The sequence below is a fragment of the Acanthaster planci genome, linkage group LG08, assembly GCF_054643075.1.
Source record: "Acanthaster planci isolate LZ-2023a linkage group LG08, COTS_SCS, whole genome shotgun sequence".
Classification (NCBI taxonomy): Eukaryota; Metazoa; Echinodermata; class Asteroidea; order Valvatida; family Acanthasteridae; genus Acanthaster; species Acanthaster planci.
Genome location: NC_141784.1, coordinates 655763 through 674159, shown reverse-complemented (window position 1 = coordinate 674159; position 18397 = coordinate 655763). Strand labels below are relative to the sequence as shown.

The window sequence follows — 18397 nt, the reverse complement described above, 5'->3', positions numbered from 1 at the left end:
GAACGCATGCAAGAACCCACTTGTACTGCCCGTCTTTCTTTTGCCGATTGGGGGTGCACTTCAGCTCGGGGCGGATAGGGAATTTACACATAATTCCATCCATTAAAATTCAATGAAATCATTTTTCGATTGTAAACAAATCCTCTCTTTCCTTAATATGGCCCATAGGGATTCAAAACTATGCGAAAAAACATGGCAAAGAAGAGATAGCTGCACAGAAGAGCAAAAAAGGTTGAACATTAATTTTGGAAGCACATGTAAACAAATACAGGCAATTGTTTGTCCAATTGTTTGTCCATACTTTAAAAAAAAACCTAGACTTCAAATCTGAAGCTACAGACTCAAAACCGAAGCCTGTCCCTCTTCATATCTCAAAATTAGTTTTACACTCATCCTCAAAAGCTTCACAGATTGACAGCCGATTATTCCCCGGAAAGAACTGAAAGACCCCGTACCCACAAAACAAAACAAATCAAACACCCCGCAAGGCGGATTCTGCCGCTACTGCGACATCTGCTCCAATTTTAATTATCTTTGTCGCTTACTTCGCAAGGCCAATCAAGTCATGATTTTGCAACAACAAATGATTTATTTGTGTAACGAGCTTAGGTTTCCTGTTTTCTACATAATCATACAATCATGTCACGTATACTTTGTACTTTTATTAATCACAGTACTGATATGAATATTTGATTAGACTATAACACACTACAAATTTGGAGCTAAACTCATGTTTCGTTAATGAGACAATTTATACACACTTCACATCTTTTAGACTGCAACTCTGCATACGGAAATAGCTAACGTGTAGCTGATGTCATAACAAAGTTGCAATTCTGGTACAGCGCAAGAAAACGCCGGGTTCTGCAGTTAGTTAGTTTTTTCTTTCAATAGAAGGACGTAAATGATTAGATTACAATTTGGACGTCTTTCTGCATATTTTACATTATTCACGACGTATAAAAAAGTGTAAACCAGCGCAACAAAATTCAAGAATCTGTACCCACCTAAGGAGGCAATTATGAGTTAGTATACTCTTTAAGTTGATCATTTATTTCGTACAAAACAAATTTATTGATCATTTTCCCCATGTCCTGCATCAAAATCAGTTAGGAACAAGGCATTAATAACACTGCAATACTGTTTTAACCAATTCCAGCTATCGACAGTAAACACTTCATCTCCAATAAAGCAAACAGAACAGTTCCTATGCCAGGCTTCATGCAATACAGAGTCCTCTGGTTGACTCATATACACGAGTTAAGTAATAAAGTTGTTCTAAACACAGAATACAATATCAGTTGAACTGGGAAGGTCAACATCCCTACAGCTATAGGTTAAAGACTCACCTCTTCTCTCCCCCCCAAAAAAAAATCCCACAAACAAGAATTATGTACGAGATCTACTCCCATTTTTATTGAGCAACATTCGGATTTCTTAAAAAGACATTTCTGAAGCTTTCCCAAGCTAGACCATTCCACAGTCTTTCCACAACAGTAAAAATTATTCTGAATTTTTCAATCACCAAAATGTATCCAACCAACTTGATATTTTTTCCTTTCGTTTTCTGCAATTTTTAGGCGGTACTCGAGTCCTTGCCGTCAAACCTGACGTCATCGTCGGAGGGTGAATACACCGCGTTGTCAAAGCCGGTGGTGGTGGCGTTGCCAAAATCCGGGGCTTTGAGCGCGACTTGGCGATGTTTCAGGAGGAAGTAGCCGAGTCCCAGGAGGAGCACTACGGCAGCGAGGGTACCAATGACGATGCCAGCAATGGCACCCCCTCCAAGACCTGAAAGCAGAGAAAGATACCAGGGGGAGGTTCAAACGCTAGGTAGCCTCTCTGTCTTCATCTCAGGCTTCACCTGGTTTTTAACACCCTGGCTTTAAAGCTTTTAGCTCAGTAATAAGTCAGATGAAGTTCCTCAGTTTTATGGGAGCTTGAGACGAAATAAACTCTGTCGGTTGATCTCTACGACATTCTGTATTTTAAAGAGTGCCCATTCAAATTGTCTCAAAAGTTTTTTGTGCTTATGAAGATATGAAGACCGTGATGTCGTCTGCAAGGAAAATAGGTTCAAAACGACAAAAGTAAAAAAAAAAACACTTTACCCCTTTGTTGGCCTGGCGTTGGTTTTGGTGGGGGTTCTGTCAAGAAAAAAGAAACTTGAAACATATAAATTTGCTCATGCCTGAAAGAGATGGCATTCAATTAGAAGCAATGAGTGCAGAAGAATTCGTAATAAGTTTGATGGAAGAAAGCATAATGGCAGACACACAATGCCCTGCTGAACTCTCCAATTGTCTTATTTATTTTTAGTTCGAGGGGGTGAAAGTTGGAACATTCCTGTTCCTGGCCCCAAGGGACCCCATTTATAGCTATGAAGTACAGTTCACAAGAGTTTCCAATTTGTGAATGCAAATTTACGTTCAAAACATCCGAAGAAAAAAGTTTATTAGAGTTTATTTTGATGTTACATGCAACAGAAAATGTTTCAACTTTCTTCTTATAATAAATTGGACCATCACACCAATCATTTTGGGAGACTATGCATCCAACAAAAGGATGAAAAGAAATGAGGGTTTATAATTATCCCTGATAAATGACCCGCCAAAGCAACCGACTCACCAATAACAGATGATTTTTAACGAGTTTATATGGAACAACTTATGTTCCAAATATCTTAGGTCCTCAAAGAATTTCGAATCTTTCAGAAACTGTTTTTCAACTTTCATACAGGAACTTGAAAATCTGCATTTCACATAAAAAAGTAAACACAGTTGCTCAGTGTTTATTTAAACTAAAAGAAGGCTCCAGAAAAAAAGCCGGAGTGTCTGTACAACAGTTGTCATGAAGTCACAAATTGGATTGTCTTATTATGAGTTACCTGTTTGATTCAATGTTGCTTGTGTTCCACCAGCTTATAGATAAAAGAAATTGAGAGAGCTTAAAGTTGTGCATTTGAATATACAGCGTTTGCTTTACTGGAAATGCAGAATAAACAATACTAGGAATAAAAAAGTACAACATGAAAAGTGAGTTGCCTGAATTATACAGAGCTTCTTTTTTTTAGAGAGACTGTACTTCCATCTTTGCATACTCTTTCACAGTAATTATATGATAAACAAAAAGTGCATGCAGGGGGATTTGAACCTGCGACCTCCAGAAAACAGTACAAATGCTCTACCAACTGAGCTACTCAGCCCTGTGCTGGAGTTGCTCCCAGTTGACCCATGCCTTTGTTTAGGGCAACCATCAACAGGCAAGGTTTCATTTCATTGCAATACTACAAAGTTTAGTGTGGAATTGTAGTATTCCCCAGCATTTCTGTCTATGGGTTCTGTGCACGGATGACAAGCTGCATCCATAACAAACCGGGGCTTGAAGTAAAGTAAGAGTCTGTGATGAATGACGGTGGTGATTTCCATTAGTGTAACATTGCCAGCTATACACAAATCCAGTGTTGTAAACCTCGAGACCTGGTCTCGGTCTTGACGGAGTAGGTCTCGGTCTCGGTCTCGGACATCAAGGTCTTGGATACAACACTAGACAAATCCACCGACTGTGGTAATCCTATCACTAGTGATTTGTGGTGGCCCCCACCAATGGCAGTATATGCTTTGTGATAACTATTGGAGACAGCCACTGTTCCATGACAGTCGCTCCGTTCAAACCCGACACAACCTTCCGTCATCAAATGGAGACCATTGGAAATGTCCTGTTCAAACTTGCTGGATCTATTTACAGCCGATGCGTGTGGTGGCGGTGGTTTGGCACAATCGACAAGATTTCATTCACCCACCATGCCCAGTATTAAATAAAGTTTATGCTTTCATTCTCACACTGCCCTGTGTATTCATCATCAGAACACTTACCAGTAGTCCCTGGTGGCGGTGGGTTGGTATCAACTACAAAACAGACCAAACAGTACAAGACATGTTGGAACAACTGCCTGAACAAGGAACTTTACAGCGATTTACTTGAAAGATTGAAGGACTTATAATTATGAGCCCTTGTCATCAAGAGTGACTTTATGTAGGACTTCCCCTTCAGTAACTCTTCATATTGAAGTGGGCCAGGTTTAAATATCTAGTTTACCCTTCACTTAATACAAAATTATTGCAAATTGCAATCTAATCCAACCATTCTGAGAGCATATAGGGAAATTCACTAGCTTTTTTTCGCTGTGATTCAAACCTAAGCCTCTTATGGTAGTTGTCTTAGCCAAGTGACCACCGACCTTCTCAGAATCAGCTGAATATTCAAACCCACTGTACACATAGCTATGGAGTACGGCAGTCAATGACCGTCGATGGGGGTAGATGGAAATGAGGGCCAATTTATTTTTGTAAATGCAAAGGATCAGACTATTCAATAGGCACAGTAAGGCCTGCCAAAAGTTTGGGGGCCTGCAAAACATTTGATGGCCCACGAAAATGCCCAAGTGTGACTCACAGCACAGTTCTTAATGGTTCGGCAGTTCTCTTGGAATGTTTAATTGTGGGGAAAGGGAATTCAAACAAGCTAGTGCACAGCTCGCCATCAACACAAACTGTAAAGCTCTACTGCTTACAGCACTATGAAACTGTTTCACTATGAAACTAGGACGGACCAGCTAAGGCCCAAGGTCCGAGGGAATGCTTAATCCCGTCCAGGGTGAATGACCCTACCCATCTGGCAAATGAAGTTATGCTTGGTGTCACAAGGTACCCCTTCCCACTTCTGGCGGTTGGTGATTCGCACACAGTTGTTGTTGGTCCCCTGGTCGGGCTCTTTGTCCCAGTTGCGGTAAGTGTGGGTGTTGTTGTTGACCCAACCAAACTTGCCATTAGCCTGCAAGAGCACAGTCCAAAATTCCAAGGTGTTGATAACATGAATGACAACGAAGCATTAACTGGTAAACTAAAAGATGTAGTTTCTTGACAATGTTTTGATTGTTCCATACTCCACCGTGAGCAAGGGGCCACGAGATGGAGTGTTTTTACATTGTAACAACGGTCATTCAGCAAGGACTCAATGCACTTCCCATGCACAGGTTTCTGCAGGTTGCTGAGCAAGGGTTACCGGTGTCTGTTGGAATGTAAAGTCTGCAAGTGCACTAGGCAATCAGATGAAATGATTCCCACCAGTGTCTCTCCACTGTTACTGAGGGATTGCATGAAGTTAGAGTGAATAGGGGTGTTGCAAATTTATGCTTATTATTCTAATCAGAGATATTTCCATAAACAGTCAGGCCTAAGCAAATCTGCACTGTGTTCTGTTCTTGTTGACCGCCATCTGCTTCATTTAACAAGCAGTAGTTATAGCACAGTGTTCAGGCTGTGTCTTAATTGCTTAGCCATAGCCAGGAATGGCACATGTGCTGATGGAGTCCCCTGCCCATAGACCTATGTGTTTTTGTCAGCCACTACCAGCTAATCTGGACATGAAAACTTACCCCTCTCCTGAGCCCTATCCAGGCATCTTTGATTGTGTAGTAGAACAGCAGCGTCTCCATGAAGCCTTCCTGGTACCCGTTGGCCACGCTGGGCAGCGAGGCTCCGTCCTGCTTGCACTGGGCCAGGGCATCATCAAAAGATTTGAGCTGGTCCTTTCCCAAGTAGGCCTTGTAGCAAAGCCTGTCAAACCGATAGTAGTTTTTCTGGTCACAGGTATCACCCGTGGGGTCATGAGGCAGTTTAGGATCTGGAAAACAGATAGGGAAAAGGAAAGAGGGGCTATTATAGTCAACTGATGACTGAAAAACAAATCGTAAATTAATTTTTGTATTTGATGTTTTCCTCTAAACCGATGTGTTGTAAAAGCTGTACACTTGGGCTCTTCCAAGGCCTACTGAAAAACAATGAGTTTATTTAACTTGAACTTGAGCCCAGGACCTCCTGTCTTAATTTTAAACTTAAATCTCATAAAAATCTGGGTGCAGATAGTTTTTAGTTCTAAACTTGGTTATTCTAGAGGCGGCCAAAGACTTGGTCATGGCTTCCCTCATAATAAGTGATCAATTTTGTTTGTTTGTAAAGGGGAAGCCACATCTGCAAAACTGCTGGAAATGTTCTCAATAAAATTAGCATCTATAAAATCTTTATAGCCCTTGACTGTTCTCTTGAGCTCTCACTGGAAATCATGTCTGCTCCAAAATGCTCAAACTATGGCTGGATGTGAGCCAGCGAAGTTCGTCCAGTGGTTTTGGCCAAAAGGGAAGTCTTGAGTTTCATAGGCAACAAAGCATCCTAAACTCATCTGCGGATGGAGTTTTCTTTTCAATATTAGTTATACAGACTTGTTTTAGGAGACGCACCTACTGTATTGTATCACACTCTCATGCGCGGGACTCACAACCTACAACTGGACGCAAGGGGACGTGCATTTTGGCTTGTTCATCTTAATGCCCCGCATGCAGAAGAGGCATTCAACACACACTGTACAGCCTGCATGCAAGCATCGTTTCTCTGCAGTTTTAGCTTCTAGTTTATGTCGTGGAACGAGTCTATTCAGAACTTGGCAATGGACAGACCTGCAGGTTTCTGGCAGAAGTAGCCCCCTCTGGCACTTGAGTGTGGCCCCTCGTCTCCACAGAGGCTGTTGCTCCACATGCCTGGGTAAATGGGGTCTTGGTTCATCCGGACACACTTGAAATCTTTGTTCTATTGAGATAGACAGCAAAAGACAGATAACAGAGTATGACTGCGCACACTTTGTAGCAATGGTCATCCATTTTATTCTCTGGCATGTATTGCCATCGCTTTGTGTACAACACATAACAGTTCCATTTCTTCAGCAGTGGTGCTCAATCATTCTCAGACCTTGAGGTTCCAATTTAACAGATCTGCCGAACAGTTGGCAGAAAGGTTTTGTTCACTAAAGCAGAAACATTTGCTGACCGTAAGCACTATTCCATGACAGTGCTTGGCGTGGTTGTGCTTACTGCTGCGCATAGAAATTTCCATTGTTGTGTCACTATAATTGAAGCAAAGTTTTCCTTTGCCTTTTGCCGTGCTTACTTCATACAGTCTCCACAAAGTACACGATGCCTCTGTCAGCATAAAACCATGTGCTTAGCAGTGCCGTGAAATTGGGCCCCACTTGAGGAATTCTAAGCCATTACCTAGGAAATTAATACCAATGCATTGTAATATTCATACCAACACAGAAACTTCCGCATCTTTCATCCCCCATAATTATATTTAAACTTTCTACAGATAAAATTTTAACTTCAGATCACCTTCGAGTATGGTCTGGAGAGAGAATCTGTTAACATAAAAGTTACCTACTCCTGGCCTGGTTAAGGGATTGTGGGTCAAAATTACAACTTAAACTACGTAGGAAAAGCAAATTTAGTCACGTTTTGGTGACTGAAAATGTAAGACTCAATCACTATGGACAGTGACACAGGTTTAAACAATTGACCTCAAGTTAAATGAATTTTTAACTCTCTTCCAAGCCCTTGAATACTTTCCAGTGTTACATTTTTGCAGCTTACAGCTGTCTGAAGAAATCAGAGATGTACAGATAATGAACACTTGTACACTGCAATTTCAAGACAGCCGATTGTCATGTGCACAATTTATGTATGACATTTGGAGTATTGAGCTCAGATGAAACAGACCCGACTCAGGGATTGCATGGATTTGTGAGACTTGTCACAGGGAACTATAAATTGGGAAATGAGGTTTCATTACTAAAAATGCTTACCGACATGTCAGGGAAGTTCTTGTCCCATTGCTTGAAATGGAAGGGTGTTCCGTCTGCCCATTCAAAGAATCCAGTGGATCTCTTGCTCAGCCCAATCCACGCAAATGTCCGCCTCTCCTCTGCAATCATCCCTTCCAGTAAAGCTGAAGACATGGAGGGATTTTATGTTAGCAAATGTAGAAGGATGTATGACTTCTAATTATCTGAAAGAGTTAGAATGCACTTTGCTTTTGGAAGCAGGAACTTAGGACCATGTTTTGAAAGCTAGGAAGAACAACCTGGAGAATCTTTGGGACCAGGTCAAACACAACACCCACCTGAATTGTAAACAATTGTGACATCGTAACGCAATTTCAGGGTGCAAATTTACAAACTCTGAACAAATCTCAAGTTTGTCAGATTTAATTAAAAAATGCCTCTCAGAATCAACATCACATCTGCGATAGCTTTTAAAGCAAGAATTAATCAGCTGTGAAGCAATTACTTTTTCAGTCGTCAAAGCAACTGTAGTAAATGATGTGATTTCAGTTTTTTTGTGTATAACTTGGAATAAAATGCGGGGATTTCTCCATTCAACCTGACCCCTACTACAATTAAGCTGATCTGCACCATTCTTAAATACACGTACATGTAGTAAGGTTTATGACTGTCCGCTGGTCAACTGATGACGTAAAATTGTAACAAAGAACTCTGCTGATCACAGCTTGCATTTTCTGTGTTCCACCACAAATGGACCGAACATTATGAAGATCAATCAATAATTTCTGCTAAACAAATTGGAATGGAGATACACAAATGTACCAAGAGTAAGACCAATTTCCGTTGCAAAATAAACATGTCTGTGACAAGCTCCACCCCTCAGCTCACAGCATCAAATACCTTCAGCGGAAAAATACTGACAAAACAAGTCTGATTCTTCGTCTGAAATGACCCTTTAAAACTTGTTAAAACCTGCACAGGACAAGATTCTGAACTTACACTGGACATTTTGGCCATACACTGTTGCCAAGTTGCCACCTTTGGCATTGCAATCTGCTTCAGCATCCGGCCATGTTTGCATTGTGGGTTCACTCCTGCCAAATGCTCCATAACACCAGTTGTTCATACGGAACCAGCCTTTTTCACAGCCTCCCTCTATTGACAGAAAACACACAACAAGAAGGATGAATAAGGAAACGCGTCATCAAAAGATTCTGGAATGGTCCAAGAAACTGGAGTAATACCGAGCAGATCTGGAGGGGTGGATGTAACTAAGGGCTATTTTGTTTAAGAATTAAAGAAATAATGTAGGAAAGGCCAAATTTTGGGGACAATTTTATTTCCTTTCCGTCCAAAGACTACGTAAAACCCTAAATTTAACGTCATCCCTTAGGAAGGCCATTAAATGTTTCACAAGGAAACTCCCAATTTTGGGGGCACCCCTCCCCCAACAAATTTGCCGTCCATCCCTCTCCAAAAAAATGGTTCTGGATCTGCCCTTGAGTAAATATTGAAAAAATAGCTACTAAAAGTTAGAGAGCATTGGGGAAAATTCTGCTTTAACCATCTCATTTGCAATTCAGGATGGGACTGCACACTGTTTCCCAGTGAAGCTAGTCCTAGTTTCTGGCTGCTCACGACTGATGAGCACATTTTACAACAAATAAAGTGAACTAAAGAACCCTCCATTCCAATTCGGGCTACACACTAAGGTCCAGAAATGAGATTGCTTCTTTTCAATGAGCAGTCAGTGAAAATATCAGATTATATGGCACCTTGCAATAAAGCAGTAACAGTTTGCAACAAAAGTGGCGACATTTTATCAAATTAGTGTCAAAATGCTAAAAAATTACTCTACAAATCATATAATCATCAGGCAGCAACTTACCTGGAACTGGAACTGTGAATCAAAAAAGGCAAGAAAACAGAAAAATCAGAAATGTTTTCATTGTATTGTTTTTATTACCTTCAATGAAAATAAGGCCCTTTAAAAAAGGTCTTCCAAAAAATTCAGAGCTAATGACAACTGGTAGAATCTGCACCATGGGCAAATTAAATTCAACAAATCCATTCCTCAATACCTACAAAGAGCGATGCATTGAATGATAATGCAAGATTGACTTAAACTGCAGCATTACAAGACTGCTATAGACTTACAAGGCAGAAGTTTTGAAAAATGAAACAGAATTTTCAAGAAAAGCATTTCACAAAATTGGCCTTCACTTACTAGTTTAAGAACTTTGTAAGGACTAAATTATGGTGAGTCTCAATATAAATGCAGATACATTTCAGTTATCAGTGTAGCCATTTGACTAAAAACAACACATCCACAGGTGTGTTCACAAATATGTAAGTGTGCAAGCTTCTACACACACAGCAAGCATAAGCACTCCAGCTATTCCAACTATCATCTCACTGATTGCAAGGTTTCATCAGGGCCCGAGTTCACAGTTCACAATGTTTGCCATTCTAGCTAGACTGGTGATTACGAGTACAAAATTGTGCAGCTGGCATGTTACACAGCCAAGAAAGTAAGTGCTGAAGAGTTCTCTTTCTCATTTAGACTTAGAATATTCAAACACTGAATATATTCAAAGACTGTGCAATTCCCAAACTTCAGTTATGTATGTCAAATACAAAGCTCATAACGGACTGCAGTGTCATTGTTGCAACTGTGGTCAGACCATCGTAATGATTGTCATAGAATAATACGGCCGTTTCACAGTAGTGCGCTACCAAGAGTTTGCGACGTGTTGGCCAATAACAATGCGCGAAATTTGTCGACCCAATGCGCGTTTTGAAAAGGTCGACAAATTTCGCGTGTTATGATTGGCCAACGTGTTGTAGACTCTTGTGGTGCACTATTGTGAAACAGCCGTATTGTGCTGCATTTTGAAATAACAATCCCTCCTGACCGTTTATACCTTTAGGTTTCTGGCAGGCAAAGTAATGATTGGAGGAGCAGCTCTGGGTTTCCCATTTTCCGTAGCCACTGTTCAATGAGGCACAGTCTCTGCTGAAGAAATTCGGCTGGCTGGGCTCCCCCAATTTCCAGTTTTCAAAATCAAGTGGGCTTCCATCATTCCAAATAAACTCGTACTGGTTGCTTGCTGAAGGGGATTGGTCAGGGAAAGAATACCAGTGTCAAGCATGAGGCCGATGGACAATTGTGACACAAACTTCTGGTGTGCATGCATTAGGCCAAGTAAAGGAGATCTTAATTCAAGTTTTTATCCGAGGAATTGGACAGTAGGGGCCTCCATACTCAAACAACTTCAAACCTTTTTAATTGCTAATTCTCTTTAATAAACCAGAAACAGGCAAAAAGCCAACAAATGTGCCTATACAGCCACCAGATCGAGCACAAACATGTCAATGCATTCAGAGCTAGGTCAGATTCATTCACATGAAAATCTCATACAGCAAAAGCCCACCTGCGCTAAAGCATAGGCAACCACCAAAAGATGCTATTTATACATATATGTGGCGTGACATGCAGGATACGTACGACCCAGGCTGAAACAAACCTCTGGCACTGTCTAACCCCCCCCATCTGCCACCACCTTCATCCAATTCCACAACAGCACTATATCAGCGTACGCACCAGTCTTGTAATTCCACAACAGCACTATATCAGCGTACGCACCAGTCTTGTAATTCCACAACAGCACTATATCAGCGTACGCACCCGGTTTTGTAATTCCACAACAGCACTACATCAGCGTACGCACCAGTTTTGTAATTCCACAACAGCATATATCAGCGTACGCACCAGTTTTGTTACGACTCAGGTCCAGCCACAGGCCGTACCAAGAGAAGCTGTTCTTCGTGTTCCTCTGGATGAACGCATTCTCCCCTTTGCTGTGGACGGACAGGACCTGGGAGCCCCCGTAGTCCTTGGAACACTTGACGATGGCCTCATACCAGGACACGAGGTCAGAGCCCGTATCAAACAGGTAGCAGTTGTCGCCATAGGGGAGCCACTTCTCAGGACAAGTACCTGGCAGGGCAGGCGGCCAGGTTGGAGGTACAACTGGGGTGGAGAAGGGAGGAAAAGAAGCATTGTATAAACCCTTGTTTCTCCTGAAATACATGTCATATTCGGATGAATTTTCTCAGACAGCTCAAGATGGAAGCGATGTGGCTGAAATATTGGCATTCTTGGATGATGATACCATTTAAGCTTTTACACTAGCTGGTCTGAAAAAAAAATCATCAATGACTGGTCAAAACGTTTCATAGAAAAAATTTTTTTCCGAGGATCCTTGTTAAGTTTTAGTAGCAGCTTGTCGTGGCTGTGATGTAGTGAGACATTGGTCACAAATAAGCATTTCCCTGTATTTGGGGAGAAGCTGTAAATCTATGATTGTAGATGGTGTGCCTCCCAATCACGGTGTCAGGGGTTTGAATCCAGCAAGTTGGTTGGACGGCATGACCTTGAACAAGTCACTTTACGCCTTACTTAACTGTCTCCGTCAAGAAGCATGAAAATAGGTACCCGAGAGAGCAGAGGCCGAATGTGCTCTGATATTTTGGCTGTCAAAATTGATCTTGTCTTATGAATGGGGGGGTAGCAATCACTGTGATAGACCCTTGAGTAGCAGCACTGCCGGATAACTTTGCTTTTAGAAGTACAAATTATAGTTACTCTTATGATTGAAATGAAAGGTGGACCTTACAAGGTATATCTGTGGATCGACAGAAAAAAGGGTAAGTCTCCGAGCATGGAGTGTTCATCCAGACAGCTTGGTCCGTCAACACCACGCAGTTCCCTGCATCACTGGGTTGGTCCGGTCCCCAGTTAATGTACGAATCTGGCCACTGGTCCATCCAGACAAATTTGCCTGTGCTCTGCAATTGCAAAAAGAGAACAAAAGGTACCAGAGTAAAAGTTGCCTGGTCCCCACATGTCCTCAAGTGTCTTAAAGAGTTCGTAACATGCCCTCTTAGGTCCTCAGGTCACCACAAATCTTCATGTCCTAAGATGTCCCCATATGTCCTCACACGTCCTCATACGTCCTTAGAATTCCTAACATGTCTAATCACATGTCCATTGTAAGTCATCCAAGTACCAAGTCCTAAGCTAATTCCAAAGAACTGATTTTTTTTATTATTCCATGCCATCTGTGACCAGCTTAAAGATGGGACTCGACTTCTGCAATGGTTCTAGTGAGGACTAAGGTGACAAAAGAAAGACAAACTTGAGGACCAACCAACAGAAAATGGGCAAGCTTTGTTTTCACAGATAAGGTTGACACCCATGACCAGAATCAGAAGCCACTGTTGCAGTGGGACACCACACTCGCACGATATCACTGCAGAAACTCTTCGGATTACTTTGTTGACCAAGGTTAATTCAGCCCATGAACGTCCGCACTTCTCAGAGAAATCCTCAAAGTGGTTAAGCCTACATTGCTGGCAGCGAAGCCGATCCAGGCTGCCTGCAGGCCGTTTGCGTACAGCATGCTGACGAGGTAAGACTCGGCATAGCCGTCGACGATAGTGGCTAGGGCTGCCACCTCACTTGCGCAGGACTTGAGGGCGTCCTGGAATGCCACGTGGGTGGTGTTCAGCTTGAAACAGTCATCAGAGTAAGCCTCGTAGCCACTCCGGACACAGGTGCTGATGGGAGGCGGTTCAGTCGGCAAGTTTGGATCTGTGGACCCGACACATTTCGAAGGGTAAATATCACAAAGTCAAGACGGTCTTCTCGTGCCTCCACATGGCCTAATCATCTGAGGAATTCTCAGAGAAAAGAACAAATTATAAACACACGAGAACAAAGAGCTGTCACCTATTTCTTCTTTACAAAGATTATGCATGGCAACCATCTTCCCGGTCAGTGTTTTTGTTCCATAGGGATATAAACAAGTATTATTATTATTGCTGGTTTATTTAATTCATACTGCCAATAGCAGCCCAAGGGCTGAATTGCAGAGCAGTTTTACAACAGAATTTAAAAAGGGATACATAGATTAAAAAAATTAAAAAGCATGCACAGATAAGCTTAAATTTCAAGTTACGTAAAAAAGTAAACCTTTTGCACATATCTGCCGTAACAAAAAGCACTAAGTGGGAAGATGGCTGCCGTACGTAACATTCATATCTCCTTGGGATGGAAAGGACTGCTGTCAGATTTCTCTCTACAATGTTAAGTGAAAAATCACAGATGAAAATCAGCCGGATGTACTTTTTCCCTTGAATGTACTATCTCACAAATGTATGCATGCATTCTACTGCCCAAGTAAGGATAATTTGTCTCGGCTCAAATCACTCATGCATCTAGGCAGCAAAATTACTGACCAATTACTGATGCTGAGATGACAACAGTTTCATGGTCGCCAGGATTGTGGTTGTATGTTCACATGCTATTCATTACACCAGAAGACTCATTTTGACCGGATGCTCCCAGACTCTTTAGCAACCTTTCTGATTACGTACCTTGGTTGTCATCACTTCAACCTTCCCCAATCTTGATTGTTGACTTTTTCCAGTTTTTTTAGTGATGACTCTTTTCATTCGTTCATTAAAGTTTATAAAGATGGACAAATATACCAACGGAGCAGGATTTGAGTTGGCAACTTTAGGAAAATTAAATTAAGTAGCACAACTTTTCTTCAATGATCCAGTGTTCATCAAAGTCAGTCGTTTTTTTTTTAAATTGCACAACGAGGATCAGGTTGGCTCAGTTTTGGCAGATTGGAACGGACATTATCATCATGAATATGATTTCTCTGTACCAGAGCTCCAAAAAAAATCAAAAGGAAAAGCCAAAGTTTGCAACAGGCCTACTCACCGAGCGGCTGGTAGCAGATATAGCCGTGCTTGTCGTCGCAAGGAACATCATCCCAACGGCCCGGAAAGTCTGGATCATTCACCATCACTGTACACTTGGTTTGGTCCTGAAAGAATTATGTCAGCATTCAACCAGATCTGCAGCAATGTGCACTACCAATTCCTTGACATCAAGAATTTGTAATGTGAATTATTTTGAAATGTTAGTCCCTGTCAAGCTGATGACAGTGGTTGAGAGGTATGTACCACGGAGGTATACCTGCCTCAGACGGGATGTGTCTAGACGTTCTAGTCAATTGTTCAACTTTTCTGGTGATACAGATTTTTAAATAATCCACGACATTCCGAAACTGAAAACTTTCTTGAGTGGCAAGGACCAAATCACCGGATAATCACTATGAAATCATAACAGAACAAACTAGTTTTAGTCAAATAAAGGCTCCACCTCTACCAAGTAGTTTGAGCTTCGGTGTGTGTACAAAAGCTACAGAAATCACAGAAACACGGGGATGGGCATTAGCCTCCTTCTGGTACTACATACAGAAACTGCTGGGGTGGGTTTACAAGTCCTCCATTTACTGGCACAGATATTGGCTGCAGCTTGACACATTCTCTTGCATTAAAGCAAAACACTGAAGCAGTTGCAACTTACGTAGAAAAAGCTGGGTTCGTTCAGTGCCCAGTGCTCGTAGTCCACGTTGCTTTGATCAACCCAATGATATCCCCACCAACCAGCAGTTCCACCACGCAGGCCGATCCACACGTTGCCGGTGTAAAACTTGATGAAGGATGTTAACAGTGCTATTGAAAATTAAGCCATAATGTAAAAGTTGTCATAGAGAAATGGCCGATGACCTTTCAAGGTGATCACACTATGTAGACAGTACCCCCCTCCTTATTTTCTATAAGAATGTCAAAACTGTTTTAAAAAAAAACAGTCTCAGACGTTAGGACAGCGTGGATTCAGTGAGTCACAGCACCCCACTGGTTGAAGGAACATTCAATGCGCCAGTGCACAAAAGTGTATGCAAAAGTGTGGTACATATAAGCATATTCCATGGATTTCTTTCTGCTTCATTTTTTTGTTAAAGTTCATCCATTGTATACACTCCAAAACCTCAGCTTCGGGATGTCGTTAAGCCCCGTGATTTTTTTCATATTTTCCACACTCAGTGAATGTCATTCTCAATGCTAACCTGTCAGCTGTCTCCCAAGTTTGAAATAAAATCAGCTTGCATACTAAACCTGAAAAATTTCTTAAATAAATAGTGCATCAATGCAGACCACTGTTAATTCAATTATCATTGTTACAAATAAAAGCAGGATCTACTTCAACCAGACTTCTGTGACCTATGTACAACCTTTTATCTCAATGTTTCAAGATGTGTTATTAGACCTACACTGAACTCCTTGATCATGAATAGATGGCAGATCCCCATTTGTTTGCTTCTGGCAATCTGCTCTCGCATCTGCAAAATTCTTGAAGTCTGCTTGGCTGCCCTTGATCTGGTAGCAGCCGGTCTCTAATTTGTACCACTCATCGGGGCAGTTGCCAACTTGCGGTGGGGGTGAGGGCTTTACAATCGGGTTTGTGCTGTTTGATTTCTTCTTGCAGGCAAATCTCTCCAAAGAGCCGCAGTTGGAATCTGCCCAGGTACCGTCTGAAACCAGATGACACAATTCAATTCAATATTCAAAACAATACTTAAATTGTTTTTTTCACATTTATCACACTTCTGCCACCAATTTTACCATTCACCAACTGTTGCTTATTCAGAAATATTACTATTCAAATAACATACATGTACTTTCTCTCCTATTTACTGTTTCCCAGGTCCCTATACCCAAAGGTGTACAGTTTGCGATATCATGCTATATTTAAACTTATATTCCAAGGATCTTGTTTGGATTTTCTAGAGGACTTACACAAAGACACCAAAATTGCAAAGAGAAAATGGAAATGTATGAGTGTTGCAGTCGAGTCCATTATACAAGTCCCTTCACAAGACCAGTTCCAAGTAATAGGGCAAAGGTACACTTTTGATACAGTTCACTTGGGGGGGTGGCTTAAGACTGAGTGACTTGTGATGGATTTGCGATGGACTCGACTGTAACACTGGAATGTATTCCTTCAGCCGATGACCACTATGTGCAGCAAACCATTTGGGCTTTCTCCTGCAAGGGGCTTTCCAGCCATTTCCTCTACCTTTTCAATGCTCTTACCCCAAACCATATTTGCACATTTCTGCGAGTCCATCTGGTCGTCTGGTTGGCCGGTGCCCCAGCCTTTGGTGTAGTCCAACGGATTGGACCCATCGGTCCATCTGAAAGCAACACAAGAGACAAGGGTTGTGAAGAAGTGACTATCACACAAATAGCCAAGGTAAGTGCAAAAAGTACCGACATAAGGGGCTTAAGGGCCATCCATAAAGTATGTACTGGTACCCACAAAGGGGGAGGAGAGGCTTAATACCGTTGTATACATGTACAGAGGGGAGGGGGATTCAAGCCAGACTGAAAATTTGCCGTTAATGAATCCTGATATCAAGACACCTTCTCATACCAATTAAATACCACAATCAGCTTTTGTGCATCGAAATTCAAGCACAGTATTCTCCATCGTCCACCGTACCATTTATCCTCTCGTGCCAATTAACGCCCATTTTTAGTAAACTGCAACATTACTCAGGACACAAACACCGGCAGCATCTTCCGGAATCGTGAAATACGTACGTGTACACAGGGAGGGGGGGTTGGAACCAATGCCTACGCCATGCGTACAGGGGAGGGGGGTCTGAAAAGTCAGCATTTCAATGCAAACGTACTTTATGGACGGCCCCTAACATGGCCCCTATAGCTGCTTGCCAGTACTTTCATGCAATCGTTTTCAGTTATGATGAACAAAGTGAAATTGGATGATTTAACTAACTCATGTTCATTGTAAGGTTTACTTATCAGTGCTCAACTCATTACAGTTCACACAAAAATGCACAACTTTGAGCTGGGGGTTAATTAATCAAACACTTGTTCAAATAGGAAAAAATTTCAAGATTTGCTTTCCAGTTCCAGCAAAGAAAAGATAAAAACTTTTCCAAAATGGCAGACTGAGCTAATCTAATGACTTTTGATGGCTATTCATCAAAAGGAAAAGCTGTTGTAAAAGCAGTGATCATCCTCTTGACAGATCTTTAATATGCAGAAATGATGAAATCGACCAAACAGTGCTAGGCTACACCACAAACTTATGGAGTATAAAGGCTTGCACATGGTGCAAAGCCATGCCAAGTTTCATGAAACTGATCAGCTGGTAACTGCAGGTATATACATGTATTAATGCAAATACTCACCGGTAGTCATCTAAGCCGCCAAGTCAGTGAAAGTCAAAGCCATGCCAAGTTTCATGAAACTGATCAGCTGGTAACTGCAGGTATATACATGGATTAATGCAAATACTCACCGGTAGTCATCTAAGCCGCTCCCATCATATAGCTTGTTGTATCCTATCCAACTCTTCTGATACATATAGGGGAACTGGAAGAGGTACAGATTTAGGGACAAAATAGTGAGCAATCCCATATAGTGAAGCTCTGAAAAATACAGGGTTTATAATCAATCAAACAACTGAAAACTGTGGAAGGTACAGTAAACTAGCTTCCTGGGTTGATCTAGGATGCATTCTGTCTACCGAGGTGAAGCCAAGGAGAGAGTGCACCACTTCTGGTTCTCCTTCTACAAATACAAATATGTATATACAAAAATTCATTTATTGCTATTTGCATACAATGTATACAAAACAGAAAAAGTAATGGCTCTCATGCTAAAAATACATGTGTGTAAAAATGCATATTAAAATATTAAGTTTTCAACACAAAGTATAGTTTCACAATATCAATCAAAAATAAGAGCTCCACAAAACTGCTCTATACACAAA

The 18397-nt window shown here is 41.5% G+C and overlaps 1 protein-coding gene across 1 annotated transcript in view; it reads right to left on the bottom strand.

Moving 5' to 3' along the window:
- Positions 1-488: 488 nt before the first annotated feature.
- LOC110978072 (uncharacterized) overlaps positions 489-18397 on the bottom strand; it is a 63482-nt gene continuing 45573 nt past the window's right edge. The window contains exons 43-61 of the mRNA XM_087140463.1: positions 17924-17997; positions 16690-16790; positions 15867-16127; positions 15119-15267; positions 14468-14573; positions 13083-13327; positions 12351-12522; positions 11444-11704; positions 10596-10781; positions 9560-9571; positions 8671-8826; positions 7693-7835; positions 6515-6644; positions 5438-5685; positions 4671-4833; positions 3876-3908; positions 2888-2920; positions 2112-2147; positions 489-1791 (exon numbers count right to left, since the gene is read on the bottom strand). Coding sequence (XP_086996589.1) covers positions 1577-1791; positions 2112-2147; positions 2888-2920; positions 3876-3908; positions 4671-4833; positions 5438-5685; positions 6515-6644; positions 7693-7835; positions 8671-8826; positions 9560-9571; positions 10596-10781; positions 11444-11704; positions 12351-12522; positions 13083-13327; positions 14468-14573; positions 15119-15267; positions 15867-16127; positions 16690-16790; positions 17924-17997 — 2724 coding nt within the window. The 3' untranslated portion in view covers positions 489-1576. The remainder of the gene's footprint in view (positions 1792-2111; positions 2148-2887; positions 2921-3875; positions 3909-4670; positions 4834-5437; positions 5686-6514; positions 6645-7692; positions 7836-8670; positions 8827-9559; positions 9572-10595; positions 10782-11443; positions 11705-12350; positions 12523-13082; positions 13328-14467; positions 14574-15118; positions 15268-15866; positions 16128-16689; positions 16791-17923; positions 17998-18397) is intronic.